Source organism: Centroberyx affinis, unplaced genomic scaffold (genome assembly GCF_046629955.1).
Source record: "Centroberyx affinis isolate AG114_WGS23_722 - 3 ecotype Tasmania unplaced genomic scaffold, CSIRO-AGI_Caff_v1 ptg009036l_1, whole genome shotgun sequence".
NCBI lineage: Eukaryota > Metazoa > Chordata > Actinopteri > Beryciformes > Berycidae > Centroberyx > Centroberyx affinis.
This window is the reverse complement of record NW_027284403.1, coordinates 14,528-37,180: the sequence shown is the minus strand read 5'-3', so window position 1 is coordinate 37,180 and position 22,653 is coordinate 14,528. Positions and strand designations below refer to the sequence as shown.

The following is a 22,653-nucleotide window of genomic DNA, read 5'->3' as shown; positions in this document are numbered from 1 at the left end:
AAAACAAATAGAAACAGTAGAAGAAAAGATGAGATCAGAATCAAATACAGAATATACGTAGTTGCACTGGTTGAATATTGCACTGGAAGGTTTAGTGGAGGCTGTCGGCTCTTCTGTGTCTCCCTGAGCAGGACGGCTGTTTATTTTGTTCGCAGAGCATTAAGATATATAAGTTGGAGGGAGGCGACATCACCAGCTGTAGCTCTGATTGGAGGTGAAGCATCAGGCAGCAGCTGGCAGTTTGGTTAGAGGTCACCCAGCGGTCTGAGGGTCGTCTGAGGGTTGCCGGTTCGATCCTCTGATCCAACAAACGAAACGCACCTCATGCCCCTGCAGACTGTACCAACACCGGCTGACATTAGCTGCTGTCTGTGGCACAGTGTGACAGGCAGTTGGCTGCATGATGATGTTTATATCTGTCCTCGTAAAAATAAACTGTCGGGGAAGCTGCAGTCGGCACAGACTGTCAGCACAGAGGGATATGAGGCAAAAATCAGAAGAACTTAATACCTGAAGGGCCGAGGTGATCAAGTCTTAATTAATAAATACTTTATCAGTACTTTTTAGGTTTCTATTGTGTTATATTGACTACAACAGTGATTCTCAAACTTTTTCATATCAAGGACCCTCTGGAAATCTGAGAATATTTTTATTGTCAGATATGATTTTATCCAGAACTCCATGACTATCTGTATTGTAGGTAGAGAGATAACAGAGAAACTATGATCAAAACAGTCATTCTTCTACATTCTTTGATTGTGGTAACTTGAGTTTAACAATTCACCAATTTGCTGGGGACCCCCTGGAACCCCCTCAAAGACCCCTGGTGGGCCCCGGGCCCCCACGCTGAGAACCACTGGACTACAACACAATCACAGTCGATGGATAGTCGAGTAAAATTTACACATAGAGAGCAGGAGGAAGCAAAACAGGATTGTCCAAAAGCGCTTTACAGAAAACAAAGGACACAAAAAGGTTATGCTGGGTTTCAGTGGAGAGTTTTCGTGTCCCATGATGGTCTACATCAGTGATTCTCAACCTTTTTCATATCAAGGACCCTAATTTAGTCCACATTAGAGGCACGGACCCCCATTTGATAAGATTTTGTTTCTCAGCCCCAAATCTGAGAATATTTGTATTGCTAGATATTTGATAGAGATTTGTACAGAATTCCATGACTATCTGTATTGCAGGTAGAGAGATAACAGTGAAACGATGATCAAAATATGATTTAATCGAAATAATGGTGAAGTTTAATAATTCATCAATTTGCTGGGGACCCCCTGGAACCCCCTCAAGGACCCCACGTTGAGAACCACAGAACATGTTGTTTCAGAGGCTTCTCCATCTTAGAAAAATAAATAAATAATGATGGGGGAAACACTGAATCCTTGCATTTTGTGGACTTTTTTTGGTATGAAAATGGTCAATTAACATACCAACAAATATCAGCGATCGGCAGCTTCGGCCTTCAGAAGCCCGTACGGCTGAAGCCCGGTTACCCGCGTCCGTTCGGCGGCTCTCCTAACGGACGTCTCTTCTTCTGTGGTGTTTTTGCAGTGACAGCTACATTGTGCGCGTCAAAGCGGTGGTGATGACCAGAGACGAGTCGAGCGGCGGCTGGCTGGCGCAGGACGGCTGCCTGAGCAGAGTGGGCGTCTGCAAGGTGCTGTCGGCCGAGCTGCTGGGACGCAACGCCTTCCTGATCCACGGGGAGCGCCTCAAAGACAAGCAGGTGGGCGTCAATCAACCTGTCAATCACACGGTGTGGGCGGAGCTTGGGTTTTCTGTTGATGATGCAGTTTGACTTTCTCTTTTCACCTGTCTGTGCAGCCGTGGTGGCTATCGCTGCTCATGCTAACTACCCAGTTCTTCTTCTTCTTCTGTTGATTCCAAACAAACCGGGAAACGTAAAACGCATCACTTCCTGTGCGGCAGGAAAGAGCGTCCAGACACCGGCTGTTTAGAAGAGACAGAGGAGAAGATTTTTGAACTGATATAGGTTGGATCACTGTTGTGTTAGAGCAGATAGAGAGGAGCAGAACAGACACTTTATTTATATAAAAGTTTTTCAGATTGTTACTTTAAGTTCATAGTTTTTTTTTTTCACAGTGACAGAGCAGACGTGATTAGAGCTATATATCAATATAGTATCGATATTGTGATATCAGACTAGAGATCAAGGTTATTATAGTTTTGCATTTTTCATTAGTTTTTATTTTTATTTCTTTTTGACTTTTTGTTTTCAATTTCAGTTTAGTTTTAATTCGTTTTTAAAGCGGGTTTGCTAGTTTAGTTTAGTTTTTAGTTTTTGAAAATGCTTGAAAATGTTATTGTTTTTTTTGTAAAGCCTCGTTTTTATTTTTATTTCAGTTAACGAAAATGTTTTTTCACACCTAGTTTTCGTTATTTCGTTAGTGTTCGTTAACGCTAATAACCTTGCTAGAGATCCTCTGGGATTTTGGTTGTTGTAATATCGTGATATAGCTTAAATATTGTCTTTTCCTGGTCTTAAAGGCTGTGGTACAGTTATCTTTTACAGTAAGAACATTTTCTGAAATTATTTAACTGTTCTAGAGTGAAATGAACAGTGAATGGCTTGACCCGCTTCACCATCATATCCACATTAGCCTACTGATGATTGTTTTTCAAAATGTTCTTGTGTAAATATCTTCTGAAAGCACCAATATTCATCCCCAAAATATCGTCTCATTATTGATATTGAGGTATTGGGTCAAAAATACTGTGATATTTGATTTTGTCAATATCGCCCAGCTCTAGATGTGATCAAACACAATGATAAGCTGAAGAAATAGGAGAATAAATACAAATTTTGTGCAGGTGAGATTAAATAAATCCCAAGGGGGTTTAGAAAAGTCACAACTGAGATATTAAGTAACAAGTGGTCTAACGAATACCCAACTAAAATGATGACTGTACAAAATCCAGATTTTATATTTAGATTTATCTTTAGATTTTCAGTGTGAACTCGGATGAGATTTTCCAGTTTTTAGTTTTTAGGGGTTTTTTTAGATACACAACTCCTATTTATTAAATGGCGGTAAAAGTGTTTACTCTTGTTTTACTGAGCTGCTTCAGTTTTGTCTTTGTATCGTTCACAAATGTATTTTTAATTTCCTTAAGACAGAATCTCCTGTGTCTGTCACCTAGTGCTCAAGTGATTAGTCAATGAATTGATTAGCCAATAGACAGAAAATTAATTGATTCATTCATATCATATCATATCATATCATTATTTTGGCTGCTGGTCAGACTAAGTAAGAAATTTGAAGAATTACTTTGGGCTCTAGTAACTTTTGGCATTTGTCATTATTTTTGACATTTTATACACTAAATGATTAATCGATTAATCGAATCAATAGATGAATCGATAATGAAAATAATCGTTAGTGGCAGACCCACTGTCACCCGTAGTTTTCGAAGCAGGGATGCAGTGACACTGTAACTGCCAGTATGAATTCAGAGTACTAACCTTGTATTGGCTGCAGTGTTGGCTGCTGATGAGTCGTGATTCATTACTTTGACTCAACAGTCTGGTGACACGACGCAGAACAACTGAAGCCCACTCTGCTCAGTCAGAGATCCAGCAGCCTTCAGTGTGTGAAACAGGCAGAACGTCCAGTCAGGATGTCAGGCTGCTTCACAGACTCCTGCTGTCAGCCTGTGGAGTGGAGGAGGTTCCCCCCTTCCCTCCAGGCTCCAAAGATAACATGAAATTAGATGAAACTTTAATGATCCCAGTGGGGAGACCGGCCGCTGCAGCAGGACAACAGTAAGCGAGTACAGCATGGGAGATACTGAAACACACTAAACCCACGAGTTCAACAGCAGAACAGCTTCAGTAGAAATATATGGATTACAGTATTCAGCTACACAAGACAAGATTGTTATGGGAACCTGCAGCCTTTTTTTATTAGCCAAATCACAAAGTGTGTGCAGCAGAGCAGAGCGTCCCATTCACACCAGACCTGTCAACTCATTTTTTCCGGGTTTCTCCTGTATTTTCACCCCCTCTCCCGCTGTGCTCCCTTTCATAATGTAAAAATTATGGTCGGGTGGGGGTCCCGGAAAATCTCCCTTATTTTAAAAGCCCAATGTTGACAGGTATGATCCACACTAACTGAGACGCTGTAGATTAGATTCTCCCAATAATCTTCAGGTATCAGGTGTGGACACCGGCGGGAAATCCTCCCCAATACAGGAAGCGATGAATTGAAAACTGAACAGCAAAATACAAGTGTTTTCTTAAGCGGCAGTGAGTGAGCGATCTGTCCAGAGAAAGTTCGACTCACCAGTGACGGCTGAACCAGTGGGTTGATATCCAGAGACTTTCACCTGCTACCCAGCAAACAAGCCCTTCTGGGGCCCACGTGGGGCCCCTGTGGGCTGAAAATTGGGCAGCTTGTGGGCTGCCATGGCCACCATTTCACAGCTGATATGGGCCCACAACGGGGCAGAGTTTGGGTCTTATACAGAGCCGCAGCTCCGCCTGCTATTTGCCCATAATCAGCGACCTGTCAATCACAAGGACAGACAACCTGCCAATCACTAGGATATCCGTTATATCCCGTTAATGACGCAATTATTTTGAATATCTCCATATGGACACACGTTAGAAGAAGTAAAATTAGTTACTGAGACCAAAACCTCTTGTGTAAAAAATTTACATTTCACATTTTTATCAGAAGTTGGGTTGTGGTCCATTGACTTCATGGAGTTGGGCAGTTTGGAGACTTTTTGGAAGTTAGAGGAACTGCTGCTGCTGCTCTTCAGGATTGACTTCAAAATTCACCCGAGGTTTTGGTCTTGATTAGATCGAGGTAGGCTGGTTCTCTGTAAAGTCCTTTGACTCCCGCTGTGTGATGAAGAATGCAGGTAGAAATAAACGTGACTTGTGTCGGAGGAGATCAGTTCTTTCAGTGTTATTGCAATCCCTACCGGTCACTACAGGTCAATGAAGGCCACAGATTACTTGATGCCCCTTTAAGTATCAGTTCTGATGCCAGTGTCGACCAATCCGTCTCTCACTATACGTTTATCAGTCAGGTGACGTCATGCTGTTTTTCTCAGGTGATTCTGGAGTGCTTCCTGAAGAAGGACCTGGTCTACACCAAGGCCACGCCCACCTTTCACCACTGGAAGGTGGACAACAGGAAGTGCGGCCTGACCTTCCAGAGTCCGGCCGACGCCCGAGCCTTCGACCGCGGGGTGAGGAAGGCCATGGAGGATCTGACGGAGGGTACGCAGCTCCAGACTGACCAGCCTGACCTCACACAGATACATGAGACGAACACGACTTGTTAAAACCTGATTATGTGTTGGTGGCATGTAAAGTGTTAAAATTCAGTTTTCCCAGCACAAAGTGGTTATGTGAAGCAGACATGAATATAAACACGAAGTAACTTAGTGTCACATTGAAGCAGCTCAGTGGACAGTCCGGGTGTTGTGGTCGGGTGGTGGATGTGTGGATGAGTTAAATGCCAGAAACCGAAGTTCAGTTCCCAGCTTGTACGAAGGAAATTTCTACTGTGAGTCAAATTTTCATTTTTAGCTTAAGTTTTTCTTATTTAACCGACCAAAACCTTTTGCTAACCCTAACCAAGTGGTTTTAGTTGCCTAAATAACCGTTAGCCAACCTTTAGCTGAAAATGCCTTGTCCAATTCATGTTATTGCCACAGAATCCAATTCATGGTGGAGGAATGTAATTTTCACATAATTTGTGAATGTAAATCTGCGTTTCAGAGTTTGATTATGGAATTTTAAGGGTTAGTTGCTATGGTGACAACGCAAGTCTGGGCATTAAAGGCAAATTTGCCCGGTGTTCGCGGTGTTCACAGCAAGACTGTTCTCCCAGCAGAGCCACAGCATTTTATGGTAAATGCGGTAACAGCGCGGTGTTCGTGGAGAGCGCAGAATCTCCTCCGATTGTCCATTTTTGCCGGTTGTCAGCTGTCAGTTTGCTCGAATAGACTACTTCCCTGGTAACCAACTAACCTAGCAACCATTAACCAATCATAGCCTCTGAATTGACTGCGAGTTTCATTTTTTGAGAGGAGCATGAAGCTCGGTGCAGACCCTCTGCAGACCCCCTGCGGAGCTCCACACTCGCCGCACAGACCCTCCACACCGTGAACACCGGGCACACCGCAGAAACCATAAATTTACCTGACGTCTGTAAAGTCTGTCACACTTTCTTGAGAACTGAGCAGATGAGTCTGTTAGCAAACTGTCAAAACTCAACTGAAAGCTAACGTTAGCGACGAGGCTAACGTAGCTTTATCACAGACTGGACTTCTCTCTCTAGCTCTTCTAGTCAACATTAGCATGTTAGCAATCCATGGCAGCAAGGAGACAGAGAAGCTGCTTTGGTTCTTGCTGTCAAACCTCTCAGCTCAGTGACTTGCTGTAAGTCGCTTTATACAGAAGCTAGTCCAACGGGTCACAGCAAGATGGCCGCCGCTCTGACCGTCCAGGAATGCTGATCTGAATGGGAAAGACCGTTCTATCCTTCAGGTTCTGTGGATTTATAACTACAGCTGTGAGGCGTGTGGAGAAGGGAAAGAGTTCCCAAGAAGGCAAAACCCTACAAGAGAAAGAGGAAGGGAACACTTGAAACATGCAATAAATAACATGTTCATGTGCTATATAGCCATATTTACTGTTCTATCACCTGTGTATACATTCCTATCTTTCTGACTGATGGTTTGAAGAAACTTTTCTTTTTAAATTTTGGGATTTCGTACCCTCCCTGACTTTATTATTATTATCGTTAGTGGTGGTGATGGTGGTGATGGTAGTAATAACGGCAGTAGTATTATTTTTGTCAGGGGGTGTCAAAGGTATAGTATTTGCGTTTTTTTAATTTATTATTTATTATTATTATTACTCTATCTCCCATCCACCTTCAACACAATACCCGACAACTAATGTCACTTTGCTCTCTTGTTTTCTGGCTAGACTTTTATTAATTGTCCTGTCCTGTATTTATTGTTTTGTTTTTCCTGTGTTGTCCTGTCACTGTTCTGTCTTTTGTCTTGCAATTAAAAAAAAAAAAAACTTTGGGGATTTAGCAGCCACTGTGGCCTGTAGACACCAACAAAAGTAGTTTGCTGGCCTAGAACCAGCTGATGGGACAAAGCTGAATCCACTGCAGTCCGGTCTGGTCCGGTCTGGTCCGGTCGTACTGACCCTGTCCTCTCTGTCCTCCAGGGTCGACCACCTCCTCATCGACGCTGCAGAACGAGGCGGAGCTCGGCGACGACGACGTTTTCACGGTGAGACGCTCTTCCTTCATAACACCTCAGAACCAGAAACAGAAAGCCTTGACCGGCCGAGTGCAATAGATCTGCTGGAGTTTGTCTTGGTGACAGAGGGAGTGTGTCGTGCTGCATGCCTGCTGTCTCAGCACTGGATCTTTTTACATTATATTCTGTTCACAACACAGAGAGTTCACAGTCAGTTACAGCCGCCATGTTTAAATCAACAGCTGGTGGAAACTGAACCAAAGTGGAAAGTCAGAGAAAGTTGAGAAAGACAAAACAGTGAAAAACAATAAAACACTAAAACAATGAGAAGCCCCATTATGGGCCAATGAAAAAGATCTTAATTGTGTTCCCTCTCAGCTCCCGTAGTCTCATATTACTTTGGCTAAATGTTGCTGCTGTGGCTTGTGTGGCTGATGAGTTTTGATGCAATATTATGATATAATCCCAGGCTAGAATATGAGGAAAGAGACTCCAGTGGGTCGGCCATTTCTGTCGATGTTGACACTGGTTGCTATGGTTCCGTTGTTGCTATGGTTACACATGTGCGTTCTGTAAAGGGTTCCATGTGTTCAAAACTGCAATGGAAAACCAAATGGTACCAATCCTGTGCCACAATGTGCCAAACCAAACCAGATCCAGCACGGTATCCCACTGAGCCACTTGACACTGATTAGCCACTTAAAAGACGTCTAAATGGTTTATAGACATCTGGGCTAAAATTAAACTACTTAGGGTTTAAAAGTGAAAGTTGAGAAATAATGTTTATGAAAACTAGGTTAATATCCTTTCATATGTTTCCCTGTTCAAGTTCGTCTAGCTTCCCGTTCACAAATTTGTCCATTCCTACCCAGAAACTAGTTTTTCATAGTTTCAAAGCTGAAGTCATAAAAGCCCTCATATCTTCAAGGTGCTACATGTATCATTTTAACATCAATATGTCACTATCACATTCATTTTGAGACATTACAATAATGTCAACAATGTAAACAAACCAGACCATCACCAAGTAGACTGGCAGCCTGTACCGACTCTACACTGCGTTTTACATTCTGGGGTATATGACAAAAAATTGAAAGCAATATCTTGTACATATGGACCTCTCTGATGCATATTTACTAGAGCTGTACCGAATAGTTCGAAGCTTCAAAGGTTCATTCATAACGTTGACATTCGAATTTTAAATCAACAATCAAATGCTGTGTACTGCACAGCTTTTTTGCATGTCTATTCATTCTGTTTAAACCAATGATGTATACCGTATGTCTGCACAGTTGCAGATAAAGATTAGGCTACACTAATATTATAGTTCAAGTTCAAGTTCAATAACTTTATTTGTCCCCGGTGGGGCAATTGGTTATGCAGCAGTGGGACGCATACATTTAGCACACATAAGACACAGGGCACATAAATACAGCAAGACCAAAGACATAAATACACAATAAAAAATAAATAAACATAAAAATAAAAATACGCAGTTAATTAAAAGATACACGTAGTATTGTTACCTAGGTTACAGCCCCCGTCCTCTGCACGAGTGAGTGTCGGTCACACCGAACTTCTAGTCACCGGACTGTTCAGACTTTAATTTGAAACGTTCTGATTTTGTGTCAAAGTCAAGGATCTTTGGCTATTCCTATATATTAATATCTTCTGGCTGAAATTCCACTTTTCCTGATGTTTCCACATATTCTCTTTGTTTTGTTGGGTGCGTATGCCGTAAATCTACATATGGGTACCTGACTATTAAGACAAACCAAATACGTTAAAACAAAAGATATATTCACAATTTTTCAAGTCTAAGTCAGCTTGCAAAAGTAATTTTCATTGTTTATTGCCATTTCTGTCGTAGCATAATGTTGCTATAAGCCTAAGGGCGCGATTATTATTTCATTATTATTTTATGCCCTTACTGGATTAGCCTACAATATTTTTATGTTGACGAAACTGATGAGTTATATTCATTAAAGAAAGTTGATTTAATTAAAAAAAAAAACTCATATTTAATCCAATGAATCACTTTATTGAAATTGAGGATTTTGTTCGAGGATTTTTTTTTTTTTATGATGACGTCATAAAATATGACAGCAGACATTCGAAGCTTCATCCGAAAACCTCAATAGAAGCTTTGAATGTAAAAAAAAAATGACATTCGTTACAGCCCTAATATTTACAGCTGTTTATTCATTGTTTAAATATGTAATAATGTATTTACTGCTTGGTCTAAGACTAAAAGATCCAGGGCTTTATGAGATTCTGCTCAGTGGAAAAACCATGAGGAGACATTTCACCACCTGAGTTAAAAATGTATGTACGCTCCTCACAGCGCTGTAAGCAGCTCAGATGACAGGCAGACGCTACGTTACATGTAGGATCTCATATTGTTTTCATGGATCAGAGGTCAGCGTCTCAGTTTGATATCAGCAGCTGTGTTTCCATCCGACTGTCCAGTGAATTTTAAGCAAACTTTTGAAATATTACAAAACATAAAATGTGAATTTAAATCGCCGTCATGTCAGAAAAACATGTCAGAGTATCTCAAGAATGGATTGGTACTGGGATGATGGCAGAGAAATAATATCTGAAAGTCACAATGAATTTTAAGAGCTTTACTTCCTTACTGTGACGTATTTCCTGTTAAAACAGGATGTTGGGGCGGGACATAACGCAGGGAGGGATCAATCAAAAGTGTAAACCAATGGGAGATCAGTCAGGGAGAGAAAGGCGGTTTGATTGGACGGGGACGTGGCAGAGGGGCGGGCTGAGATGGTTTTTATTGGTTGGAGTTTTTATTTACGCCTCCTGGTACGCGATGATGTCACCACTAGAGATTTTTTTTTGTTTTCCAGGAAGTTAAAAGTGATGAGATTCTGATGTAGAACATACAAGAAAATAAAGGGGGGGCATAAAATGTCAAATAGGTGTATGGTCTGATAGAATAGAGCTAAAAAGTCAAAAATGTCGTTCTCATTTCGGTGTGACTTTGATGCTCATAAAAGTAAATATTTACAGATATTTTACAAACGACAATTCAAAATGTCCAGAGTGACTTTTGAACTGTCATGTTATCACAGTGAGACTGAACAGAGCATCAGATATTATCAAATATTTTCTTTATCGACTTCTCTGACTCAAGCGAGGATAAAAACTGAGCAAATCTTAGTTTTCCCTCCTGCATTTATTTCCCATCATTCATTCATTTTCTAATTCGATTCGTCATAATTTGCATAAATATACATGGATGCTGATGGAAGACTTGTCTGCATTTTTCCTCTCTGAATCTCTCTGAAGTGAAATGTGAGGATTTTCCCCCAAAACAAATCAGAGCAGGGAGGGGCGGGGCCTGGGAGGAGGCCATGATGCTTTTGTTGTTCAGCAGCGATGGCCTGGTGTGATAAGGGGGGGGGGGGGAGTGCAGGAGGGGAGGGGTCAGGTATCCTGGAGTGTTTGACCAGACACACACACACACACACACACACACACACACACACACACGCCTCCCGCTTGGCGTTTGGTTTGGTCGACACAGGAGATGAGGAGCAGCAGGCGGAGGTCGTTGCCCCCCCCCCCCCACACACACACACACACACACACACACATACACACACACACACATACACACAGAGCCCTGCACAGCTAGCATTAGCAGCTGCTTCCTAGCAAACTGTGTGTGTGATTTAACACCATGGGAAGGAAAGTGGTGGAGGGAGGAGAGAGAGAGGGAGCCTTGTGCTGTTTTTCATTCTCTCTCTCTCTCCCTCTCTCTCTCTCTCTTTCTTTCTCTCTCTCTCCCCCCTCTTTCTATCCCTCTCTCTCTCCCTCTCTCTCTCTCTCCCTCCCTCTCTCTCCCTCTCTCCCTCTTTCTCTCTTTCCCTCACTCTTTCTTTCTCTCTCTCTTTCTCTCTCTCTCTCTCTCTCTCTCTCACCCTCTCAATTGTTGAGCTGTCTATGGGTTTTGCCTGGTGTCTGTTGGGGAGAAGGGGATCTGCTGTGTGTGTGTGTGTGTGTGTGTGTGTGTGTGTGTGTGTGTGTGTGTGACCCATGGTTGCACGGTGATGGTTCCTCCAGCTGTGTTTTGATTCGCTCTCGTTGCTCTCGGAGCTGCAGATGGTTTCTGGGAGTCAGAGACGGACGAGGAAAACTACTGTGGAAATCTGTCTGGACAAGAAGAAGGTAGAGAGGAGCGAGTTTTATGTTTGGTTTAGTCTGTCTCACAGCAGCAGTATTGTTAGTTCTAGTGTTTCTCCACATTAAGACTACATTTCCCATCAGCCCCGTTGCTTCAACATGTTGGAAGTGATTTTGATGTTGAACTTGTCCTCCTGTCCGTCAAACGCTTCCCGGGTCTCATCACATAGTGGCATGGAAACAAAACCAGCAGCCCCAGAATACCTTCCCTACGCTGTGTGTGTGTGTGTGTGTGTGTGAGTGTGTGTGTGTGTGTGTGTGTGTGTGTGTGTGTGTGTGTGTGTGTGTGTGTTTTCCCAGGCGTGGGGAAACGTCCATGAGTCATTCTGGTGCATCTGCAGTGAGGAGACTCAGACTGACGCTGACTGGCTGACTCCTCCCTCCTCTCCTCTCCTCTCCTCTCCTCCTCTCCTCTCCTCTCCTCTCCTCTCCTCTCCTCTCCTCTCTCCCTCCTCTCCTCTCCTTTCTTCTTTCCTCCTCTCCTCTCCTCCTTCCTCCTCTCATCTCCTCTTCTCTCCTCCTTTTCTCTCCCCTCCTCCTCTCCTCTCCTTTCCTCCTCTCCTCTTTTCTCCTCATCTCCTCTCCCCTCCCCTCCTCTCCTCTTCTTCCTCCTCTCCTCTCCTTTCCTCCTCTCCTCCTCTTCCCTCCTCATCTCCTCTTCCCTCCTCTCCTCTCCCCTCCTCTTCTCTCCTCTTCTCCCCTCCTCTCCTCTCATCTCCTCTCCTCTTCTCTCCTCCTTTTTCACTCCCCTCCTCCTCTCTTCTCCTCTCCTCCTTTTCTCTCCCTCCTCCTCTCGTCCTCTTCTCTCCTCCTCTCCTCTCCCCTCCTCTTCTCTCCTCCTCTTCCCTCCTCTCCTCTCCTCCTCTCATCTCCTCTCCCCCCTCCTACTCCCCCATCCTCTCCTCTCTCCTTCTCTCTCTTCTCCTTTCCTATCCTGTTACCTCATTCTCTCCTCTCTCTATATCTTCTCTTTTATTCCCTTCTCTCCATCTCTATCTCCATCCATTCACCTCATTTCCTCATCTCTCTCTACTCCTCTCCTCCTCCTTTCCACAGGGTCAGAGGTCAGAGGTCAGGGTCTGGAGCTGGTAGGGGTTCAGTGTCTTGCTCAAAGACTCTTCAGCAGAGTGGAGGTGGGGGTTTGAACCCTCGGTCTCTGTCACTCACATCAGGAATCAAAGCAAACTGACTTGATTTCTGTCTTCTTCACACCTACAAGGATGTTAGATTTCCCAAATGAGAAAAAAGGATTATATCACTATCAGTTTTTGTCCAGTGACCCTAAACTGATAATCTAGATTGCAAAATTGCAACAGAAATATGAGAGGGAAATTTTTTTAGGAAGATCCCTGACATAGTCTTCAGTTGACAAATCTATTGTTTCAACTAAATTGAGCCAATCTGTGGAATTAGCGCTCCAGAGGTGGTAGAAGTACACAAATTCCCTACTCAAGTAAAAGTGCAAATACTCATTTAAAAATATACTCCGGTAGAAGTTGAAGTACCGTTTCAAATCCTTTACTCAAGTCAAAGTATAAAAGTACGTGGACTTAAATTTACTTAAAGTATAAAAGTAAAAGTCGTTCTCTAAAAAAGTCATTTCTAATGTTCTGAACTGGTTTTCTGTTGAGCGTTCCTCTGAATCCCAGATTTGCTGAACAAGCAGCCGATCACATCTGGCTCTTGATCAGCTGTTTCCGGGATGGAAGCCGTCTGATGCTGAAAATATTTTTTTTTTTTTAGAAAATCAGCTGATGATTTCCTCAGAGTAACGAGTCTGTTTTGAAAATGTAGTGAGTAGAAAGTACAGATTTTTCTTTTGAAATGTAGTGAGTAAAAGTAAAAAGTCTTCAGTGAAAGAAAAACTTGAGTAAAGTACAGATACTTGAAAATCTTAAGTACAGTAATGAAGTATTTTTACTTTGTTACATCACACTCTGCTAGTGCCTCAGTGAAGGAGATGCCATGTCACTGTGACATTCAGAGTCTCTCTCTCCTCTCTCTCTCTATTGTCCAAAACAGCAGAAATGCTATAAAAATATTCTTCAAAACCCTCTGCACCTCATCCAGTCTGATGGGAAGACCAGGTCCCGCTCCCCGCTTCCCTTTTCTGTCCGGCTTTTCCGGGCTTTTCCGACAACTTCAAAGAGAGGGGAAGCGGCGCCCGGCGCAGCACCTCGTTTCCGCGGGACGTCCCGTCTGGGGAGGAGAGCGCGGCCTGTCAGTAATCCGTCACCGGCTGCCTGTTTACATAGCTGGCCTCACTTAGAGGAAGAAGGCCGGTCCCGCTCAGGGGAGCCAGGCTGGACCGGCCCGGCTGCAGATCCGTCCCATCCATCCTGTCTTTGAGTTTGGAGTCGGGCTGCGTTTCCCCTCAGGCAGAGTGTGTGTGTGTGTGTGTGTGTGTGTGTGTGTGTGTGTGGCGGGGGGGGGTTGGAGGAGCAAGGATTGGTCCTTGGAATAAAATTCTTGGAGGGAGTTCTTCCCCGAAGCGCCCAGGAGGCTCGAAGGACAATGAGGAGCGACCTTTCCCTCCCTCCCCCCCGAGGATGTAGACCAATATTAGTCAAGAGTAAATAAGACACTCCCTCCCATGATGCAACACTTCCTCTCCTCCGGACGCTCCCGAACGACCAGGGAGGTTTGGGCGGACGGGTGGAATGTGTCCGCTGGAGCTTTTTTTCGGGAACGGGGGGCGGTGGGTGTGATTTAGGGGGTTTTTCGAGAAATAGATGCAGCCTGAAGTCACTTCTCGTCACTGTTTCCGTGTTCCAGCAGCCGCTTTACTGCTGCTGCCACACCAACGGCATTCTGGGTAGGTGAGTCAAGAGCTGGTAGTCAGAAGTCATGCAACACGAATATTCAGCTCCACTAATGAGATGAGAAACAACACACAGCAGTCAGCTCGGCCAATCAGAAATAATACAGTATATTAACATGAGAGTCAGCTTGGTCTGCTGCCCCAGGAAGCAACGGGGCTGATGGGAAATGTAGTCTTAATGTGGAGAAACACGAGAACTGAGATAGAGGAGACCAATCGTCTCCAACATGGACTCATCTGTTAACAGAAATTATATCAAGATATTGCAATTAATTAGACAATGATATATTGATTTTTTAAAATGCGACACACAGCACCTTTAAAAGAAATACAGGTGATTAACAGACACTAATTTGCTCTTATTAGATTTCCATTGGTGTGTGTTGGGTCTGGACACGCCTCCTCCTCCTGGTTTACAGTAAACGCTCTGGACCTTACTTGGGAGTGCAGCCGGTGTCTCCCAGTGCCTTCTGGGTAATGGGGTCACAGTGAGCTGGGAGCCGAGGGTAGTTTTAGAATCAGCAGCTGCCACAAGTGCCATTCCTCTGTCTGGAGGCGACATTGATAATTAGCTCAGCCGCAAATACACAAATACACCCCCGTCCCCCCCCATCCATCCCCCACCCACTTCCCGAAACTTACAGCACAGCAACACACACCCACACACACACACAATGATTCACAGATGGACATATACACACACACACATACACACAAACACAAAATACACAAAATACACAAAATATCCCAGTGAACATGTTGATGTTGCACCAGCACTGAAAACCTGTGAATCTGAAAGTTAAAATCTGACAAGACGTCTGTAGTCGACCATCGTTTTGGGACCTAAATATGAGCTGACATATTCAGTATATATCAGTTCTGTATTTTCTAAAATTTTGTACTCGTTTGGGTTTGACGTCACACCGTCTACATTTAGCCAGTCGTCCCCAGCTGAAACATTTGTGCAGGATGTTTCTTCTGCATTTATACGTACAGTACTGTGCAAAAGTCTTAGGCATAATGTCAAAGATATCCATAAAGCGAAGATGCTTTCAAAACTAATGAAATGAAAAGTTCCTGAATATCAAAAATGTACAATAAACAGCAGTCTACTGACACACTAATGCAGATACAAACAAATAAACATCTAAGACTTCTAAGAAATTTATATAAAAAAATCTAGGGTGCCTAAGACTTTTGTACAGTACTGATATATATATATATAAAAAAAATTAAATGCCATAATGAGAACATAAAAGGAAACCTACTTCTTTCTGAGTGCAAACCATCTTTTCCACAGGCAAAATACAAATTGGACTCAGAAAGTCAAGGTGCATCGCCAATAGCTGTTTTTTCTTTAAGCTGTTAAAAGTGTTTTCAGGTGGATTTTTCTTTCATTTTTCTTTAATCATACACAAATCGGGAACACACACACACACACACACACACACACACACACACACACACACACCAGATGCAACTTCAGTCCTAATCTGTAGGCCTTCACCATCCAGACCAGCAGATGATGACGATCTCCAAACCATGCGGATCAGATCCAGTGTGTGTTTGAAGCAGCAGCTCATCTGGATGAACTCCAGTGATTTCTGCCTTTCTGCATTCCTCCTCCTCCTCCTCCTCCTCCTCCTCCTCCTCTTCCTCCTCCTCCTGCTGCTGTCGGACAGTTTGTGTTGCTGCTCCTGTTTTCCCCCCCGAGGCCCCGAGGCCCCGGGGCCCGGCTGAGGAGTCAAGACCTGACCAGCGTCTGGGTTTCTAATCAGACAGATCAGACAGACTCCAAAAGGACAGGAAGAGTTTTGATATCTGCCATTTGAAAAGAGTGACACCTCTTACAGAATGTTTGATAGAACAAAAATTAAGAAAATTTACTTTTTATAAGGTTATCAGGCATTTTATGATCACACTTTGAGAGACTATCTATGGAATGATGAATTTCAGGTTTTGAAATAGTATTCTTCTTTCTTATTTCTTACCAAAATCTTGTCCAATTGCTGCTTTTGTATTTGGCCAGCTGCTCAAGCCCTCCTGTATAATCAGGCTGTCCTATCAAGTTGTGATGCTTTGTGAGATTTTTGTTATACACTGAACTTGTTTGGCACTTGTTGAACTCTTAAAACCTGCTGTTACTCCCTTCATGCTGATGTCCTCTTGTTCAGTACAAACTCAGTAAAAAGTGTATCTTATCATAAAGTTAGGTCATGAGACTATATAGCTGCTCAGAAGCCCTAAAGACAAAAAAAGGCTAAACAGATTTAGAAATTCACAGAAATGTAGTGAGCAAGGTTATCATCGTTAACAAAAACTAGGTGTGAAAAAACATTTTCGTTAACTGAAATAAAAATAAAAACGAGGCTTTACAAAAAAACGATAACTAACTGAAACTGTATTGTGTAAAAATAAAATAAAATTATAGAGAAAATGTCTTTAGTTTTCGACTTTGTCAATTTATTTTCATACGTATTTAGAATTTTTGAATCTCGCCCCTGACAAGTACCCCATATTACAAAAAAAGACTAAAACTAACGCTGAAACTAATAAAAACTAAACTAAAACTGAGCATTTCAAAAAATAAAAACTAAACTAGCAAACCCGCGTTAAAAACTAATTAAAACTAAACTGAAAATGAAAACAAAAAGTCAAAACGAAAATAAAAATATACTAATGAATACTAATGAAAAACGCAAAACTATAATAACATTGCTGGTGAGAATACATCCAGAATAAAGTCATCAGCAAAGAGAACATTTTTCTGTTTGTCTGCATCTCGTATGGTGAAGAAATATTCAGACAAATGAGACAGCAGGTCATTAATCTGCAGCTCCAGGTTTTAAAGCAGAAACGTTGAAGCCTGGTGGTTTCAGTGAAGCCGCGGCTCTTCCTCCAGTTTGCATGACGTCATCGCTCGGTCTCCTGGTGCATTGTGGGAGAGGAGTTTGCTCACACATGAAAGCGGCGGCCCGTGTCGAACCCGAGGATGACGCAGCGCAGCGCGGGGCCGCGAGCCGCGAGGCCGGCCTGGAACTCATTTAGCCTCAGCCTCAATAAAAAGAGAGAGAGAGACTTCACAGGCCTTTCACCACTCGTTTGTTCTTGAAGGCATTCGCTCCCCCCGCTCTTGACTAATTGCATGCAGGAGTCGGTGGATTTTGAATGTGAGCCGTAACACAGTTTCCTCAGTGAGGCTCAGGTGGGTTCTGATGGAACTGGGATCCTCCAATAGGAACATTTTCTTCATTTTTTCTCAGTTTCTCTCTTTTTTTTAAACCTTTATTTATCCAGAGAAGTTTTCCAGCAGCGACGCCCTGCTTCACATTCAGACTCTTCCACACGGTCTCTCCCAGTGAAACCACACAGTCTTCTGCCGTTGGCTTACTGGGAGCTGCCCAGTACCACCACAGTCTCTATGGAAACAGATCAATACCAGCAGAGATCGGATTTGAATTGCATAAATTTGAATTTTTCATGTTCCATGTACCATGTTTGTTGAAAGAATGAATTTAAGGGTTACAAATTGAATTTGTAAGGTGCAGTTTTAAATTGATTGCAAATGGATAGAAATTGAATGTTATTGTGTGTTATGAATTTAACTTTTAACTATAATTTCAAATTTGGTTTTCTTAATTGAGAGTCAACCTCATAAGGCAGTGGTTCTCAACCTTTTTCACATCAAGGACCCCTAATTTAGTCCACATTAGGGCCACGGACCCCCATTTGATGAGATTTTGTCTCTCGGACCCAAATCTGAGAATATTTTTTATTGTCAGATATGATTTTGTATAGAATTCCATGACTATCTGTACTGTAGGTGGAGAGATAACAGAGAAACTATGATCAAAACAGTCATTCTAAAATGACAAAATAATGAAGTTTAACAATTCATCAATTTGCTGGGGACCCCCTGGAATGCCCTCAAGGACCCTTGGTGGTCCCCAGAGCCCACGGTGAGAACCACTGTCATAAGGGGCTTTTGTTCCCAGACTGTCGACTGGCAGGCAGCAAAAGCGGATGTGACTCAGATGGTCTTCACTGCATTTTTCTTTTTTTTATTTAACCTTTATTTAACCAGGCAAGTCATTAAGAACAAATTCTTATTTACAATGGCGACCTGACACTGCAGCCATAGTTACTAATTCCACTCCAGTTTTTCATTTATTTGAATTTCCCTGTGATTCCATCCTCCTTACTGCCTCCCTGATCCGTCCCTCCCTGCTGTCTGAAACCTTCCTCCATGTTTCTGTGTTCACGCCTCCTCCTCCTCCTCCTCCTCCTCCTCCTCTCTCCTCCTCAGACCGCCACCGACAGCTCCTCCAACTCCTCCCAGAAGAAGGAGCCGCCCATGCAGACGCTGGCCCCGCCCGGCTTCTGCGAGCCCCGCCGGCACCACTGCATCCTGGGACATTTCTACGACCAGCACCGGCCCTCTGACCACTACTTCCTGGACCAGGTGGGGGGGGACGGTCAGGGTGGAAACGTAGATTCATCTGACCAGTATACATGACTGGATCTGTAGCTGTCCGTCACACACAACATCTCAGACACTACTGATCACATTTTCACAAAACTTTGGGGAACGATGCGTGACATGGCTCAATTCTTGTATTTTCAAAATGACACTGATTCGACTAAGGGGGGCGCTACAGTGTTTAATTTTTCGTCCGTCACACATAATATCTGATAAGATTTTCACACGACTTAAGGGAATGATGCATCTCATTGCTCCATTAGATTAGATCGCTTTATTAGACAGTTCAATGTAGAGAGAGACAGGAAAGATGAGGAGAGAGAGGGAGGGATGACATGCCACAAAGGTCCTGGGTCGGATTCGAACCCACAGTTACATGGTACGCACCACTGAGCCGCCAGGACACCCCTCATTCTGGCTTTCCTTTTTTTTTTTAATCGTACTGATTGGCCTAAGGCTGGAGCTTCAACATTTGTTCACTTGTTGGATTTTGCTGAAACTTGTGGGAATGATGCATCTCACCGCTGAGTTCAGCATTCAGACTGACACTGATTGGCCCAAGAGGAAACTACAGTTACAGCTCAAAACAAGGAGACATATTTGTTACTGATTGGTCCAGATGGGGGGGAAGACATGTTTACTGTTGGCTTGTTTTTAAATGAATGAAAGTTGAAAAGTCTGCTCATAATTTGCAGTGGTGGAAGAAGTACTCAGATCTTTTACTTTAAGTAAAAGTAGAAATACCACAGTATAAAAATACTCTGCATTCAAAATGTTACTTACGTAAAAGTACAAAAGTATTAGCATCAAAAAGTACTCATTATGCAGAATGGCCCATTTCAGAATAATACAGTATGTATTATATTATTGAATTATAATTATTGATGCATTAATGTGTAAGCATCACTTTAATGTTGCAGCTGGAAAAGGTGGGGCTGATTTCCACTACTTTATATACTGCTGGGTAGCTTACAGTAATCTATAATAATACATCACAATTTATTAGTTGATTATATTTTGTATTAATAATCTGAATCTGCAAAGTTAACTAGTAACTTAAGTTATCAAATAAAGGTAGTGGAGTAAAGTTCAATATTTCCCTCTGAAATGTAGTGGAGGAGAAGTATAAAGTAGCATAAAATGGTAATACTCAAGTAAAATACAAGTACCTCAAAATTGTACTTAAGTACAGTATTCGAGTAAATGTACTTAGTTACTTTCCACCTCTGATAATGTGAACTGGTCACACACACTGTGCTCTTCAGTGCTTTGACTGGATAGTTATTGTTAAGATGTTGAGCAGAAGATGTTTGTCTTCATGTTGTCTCTCCACCTCACAGTTTCCCCTGGAAGACCCTGAGACTTGTTGACTTGTTAAAGTGACTTGACTTGACTTGTTAAACAGTGTTGTGACGTTCCTCCTGCAGGCGGTGCCCATGTTCCCTCGCCACGTGAGCTTCCAGGTGGAGGAGGAGGAGATCGTTCGCATCAACCCCCGGGAGCGGACCTGGCTGACGGGCTACGAGGATTACCGCCACGCCAACGCCAACGCCACGCGCGACAAGCTCATCCGGCCCGACGACCCCGACGCCTACGTGCACTTCGCCAAGAGCGAGCCGCCCAAGCACGACTACGCCTACCCGTACCCGCCGGGCCGCGACGCCAAACCCGGCCGTCCGGAGCGGGGCGGCGGCCCGCGGGCGGCGGTGACGGCCCAGCCCCGCGCCCTGCAGCACAAAGGCAAGAGGAGGAAGGAGGACGGAGAGCGTTCGCGCTGCGTCTACTGTCAGGACATCTTCAACCACGAGGAGAACGGGCGGGGGCGGTGCCAGGAGGCCCCGGACCCCGTGCGGACCTGCATCCGGCGGGTCAGCTTCATGTGGTGCGCGGACAGCCTGCTGTACCACTGCATGTCGGACCCGGAGGGGGATTACTCGGACCCCTGCTCCTGCGACACCGGGGACGAGCGCTTCTGCCTCCGCTGGACGGCTCTGGTGGGCCTGTCGCTGCTCGCCCCGTGCATGTGCTGCTACGCCCCGCTCAGGGCCTGCTACCGCTGCGGGGTCGCCTGCCACTGCTGCGGGGGCAAACACAAAGCCGTGGGCTGAGGTCCCGCCGAGGCCCCGCCCCCCCGCCCCCCCCCCCCCGCCCCCCGCGCAGAGACTCACGGGAGGAGCCGGGTGGAAAGGGTGGCCCGCTATGATTTTTTTGGGTTGTTTTTTTTTTTTTTTTTTGTCATCGTTGTCGTTTGTTGTGTCTCCGAATTCCAGATGGGAGAAAATACTCGTCAGGTTTGGAACTTTGTCTCGACAGATGGAACGTTTTTTTTGTTTTGTTTTGTTTTATTTAATGTTTTTTGTGTCATAGGGAAACCCTGCGGCTTCTCACAAAGACTGGACAATGAATATTAATTTCTATATAAATATATAAATATATATAAATATATATAAACAGGTACTTTATATTTTTACACTCATGTGTTTTAAAGGCTTGAATATGTCATTTTTCTTAGCGTTGTGTGAGGTCAGGATGAGCGTTGTTGTGTTTCTCGGGGAGCGACCAGCTGACCGGCACACTGCACACTTTCATCTTAACAAGACACTTCAGTGTTGAGTCTTACAAGCTGACTTTCATTCCAATACATGAAAAAACTCTTCCAATGGGGTTTGATCATTTAACTTGTATCTTAACTTGTAAATCGGCTTGTTTCAAAGGTTTTCTCGCAAGTGGCACAATCTTAATATTTGATACTATTTCAAAATATTTTCACACGACTGAGAAAAAGTCCATATTCTGGGTAAGAAAATGTATCAAAAAAAGTAAATCTGCACTCTCAAAAACATGTTTATTTTACGTTTAAAATAAAAAAAATATGCAGCCTGACAAACTGAGTCATTTTACAAAAAAAAAAAATATTTGAAACATTCAAAATAACTCAATCAAAAACATCCTTTTGAGAATGATACAATTTTTCCCCATGATTCAGTTAAAAACAACCAAACTTTTCTCACTCCATTGGCGAACTTTTTCATTTGTTTGAAGGAAAATGTAATTTTAACGCTCAACACAAGATTAATCGTCTTGTTAGGATGGAGGTTTGGCTCGGTGCTCCCTGGTGTTCAGCAGAGGCACTTAACTGGTCTGAGATCTGCTCCGCTCCAAACCAAACACACAAACCAGTTCTACTGACCAGCAGGACGCCGTTTCCCCGTCCTGAGGGCGTTTTCCAGGATTTCAGTTTAAAGTCGGTCCGCACACAGGATTCTGCTCCACCTGGAGTTTATTATACAAACAAACAGTCAGGTTGATCCAGGATTAACATCCGGAGAACTGTGAAAGTAAAATTTTGTGTGATGGAGTTGAATCTGTACAACTTCAGTTTTGTCACATCAGTTGAACAAAAACTCCAAAGTTTTCTCATTTTATCTTACTTTCTGTTTTATTTTTAATCTGGTTATGTGCGTAGTCGCACCTCCTGGACCAGCTGGACCAGCTCCCTGTTTTCTGATACTGGTTCGTATTTCCTGGTTTGTGGTTTGGATGAAGAGGAGAGCCGGACCTTCCAGTTTTTAAAAATGATGTTAAGAGGAACAAAACTCAACCGGAGCTACTAGAGAACACTGCTTTAGATACTTTGGCTTAATGTGTGTGTGTGTGTATGTGTGTGTGTGTATGTGTGTGTGTGTGTGTGGGTGTGTGTGTGTGTGTGTGTGTGTGTGTGTGTGTTGGAAAGGAAGAAGGTTTGCATATGTGTCAGTGTGCACAAGGATGTATGAGTGACTGTCTGTCCGAGGGTTGGGTATCCAAAAATGATCCTTTTTTTTGGTATCAATATCGATTTCAAGGCATCAACAGTTATTGAAACGCTTCAAAACATTGG

The 22,653-nt window shown here is 43.4% G+C and overlaps 1 protein-coding gene across 1 annotated transcript; it reads left to right on the top strand.

Annotated features, from left to right (window-relative positions):
* Window positions 1-1,560: 1,560 nt before the first annotated feature.
* Window positions 1,561-21,546, top strand: LOC139640311 (sprouty-related, EVH1 domain-containing protein 2-like; the record flags this gene model as incomplete). Its single annotated transcript, XM_071514496.1, has 5 exons — window positions 1,561-1,735; window positions 5,092-5,260; window positions 7,232-7,296; window positions 18,600-18,755; window positions 20,201-21,546. Coding segments are annotated over 5 exons (1,246 nt in total), but the record flags the coding sequence as incomplete, so codon positions are not given.
* Window positions 21,547-22,653: the final 1,107 nt, after the last annotated feature.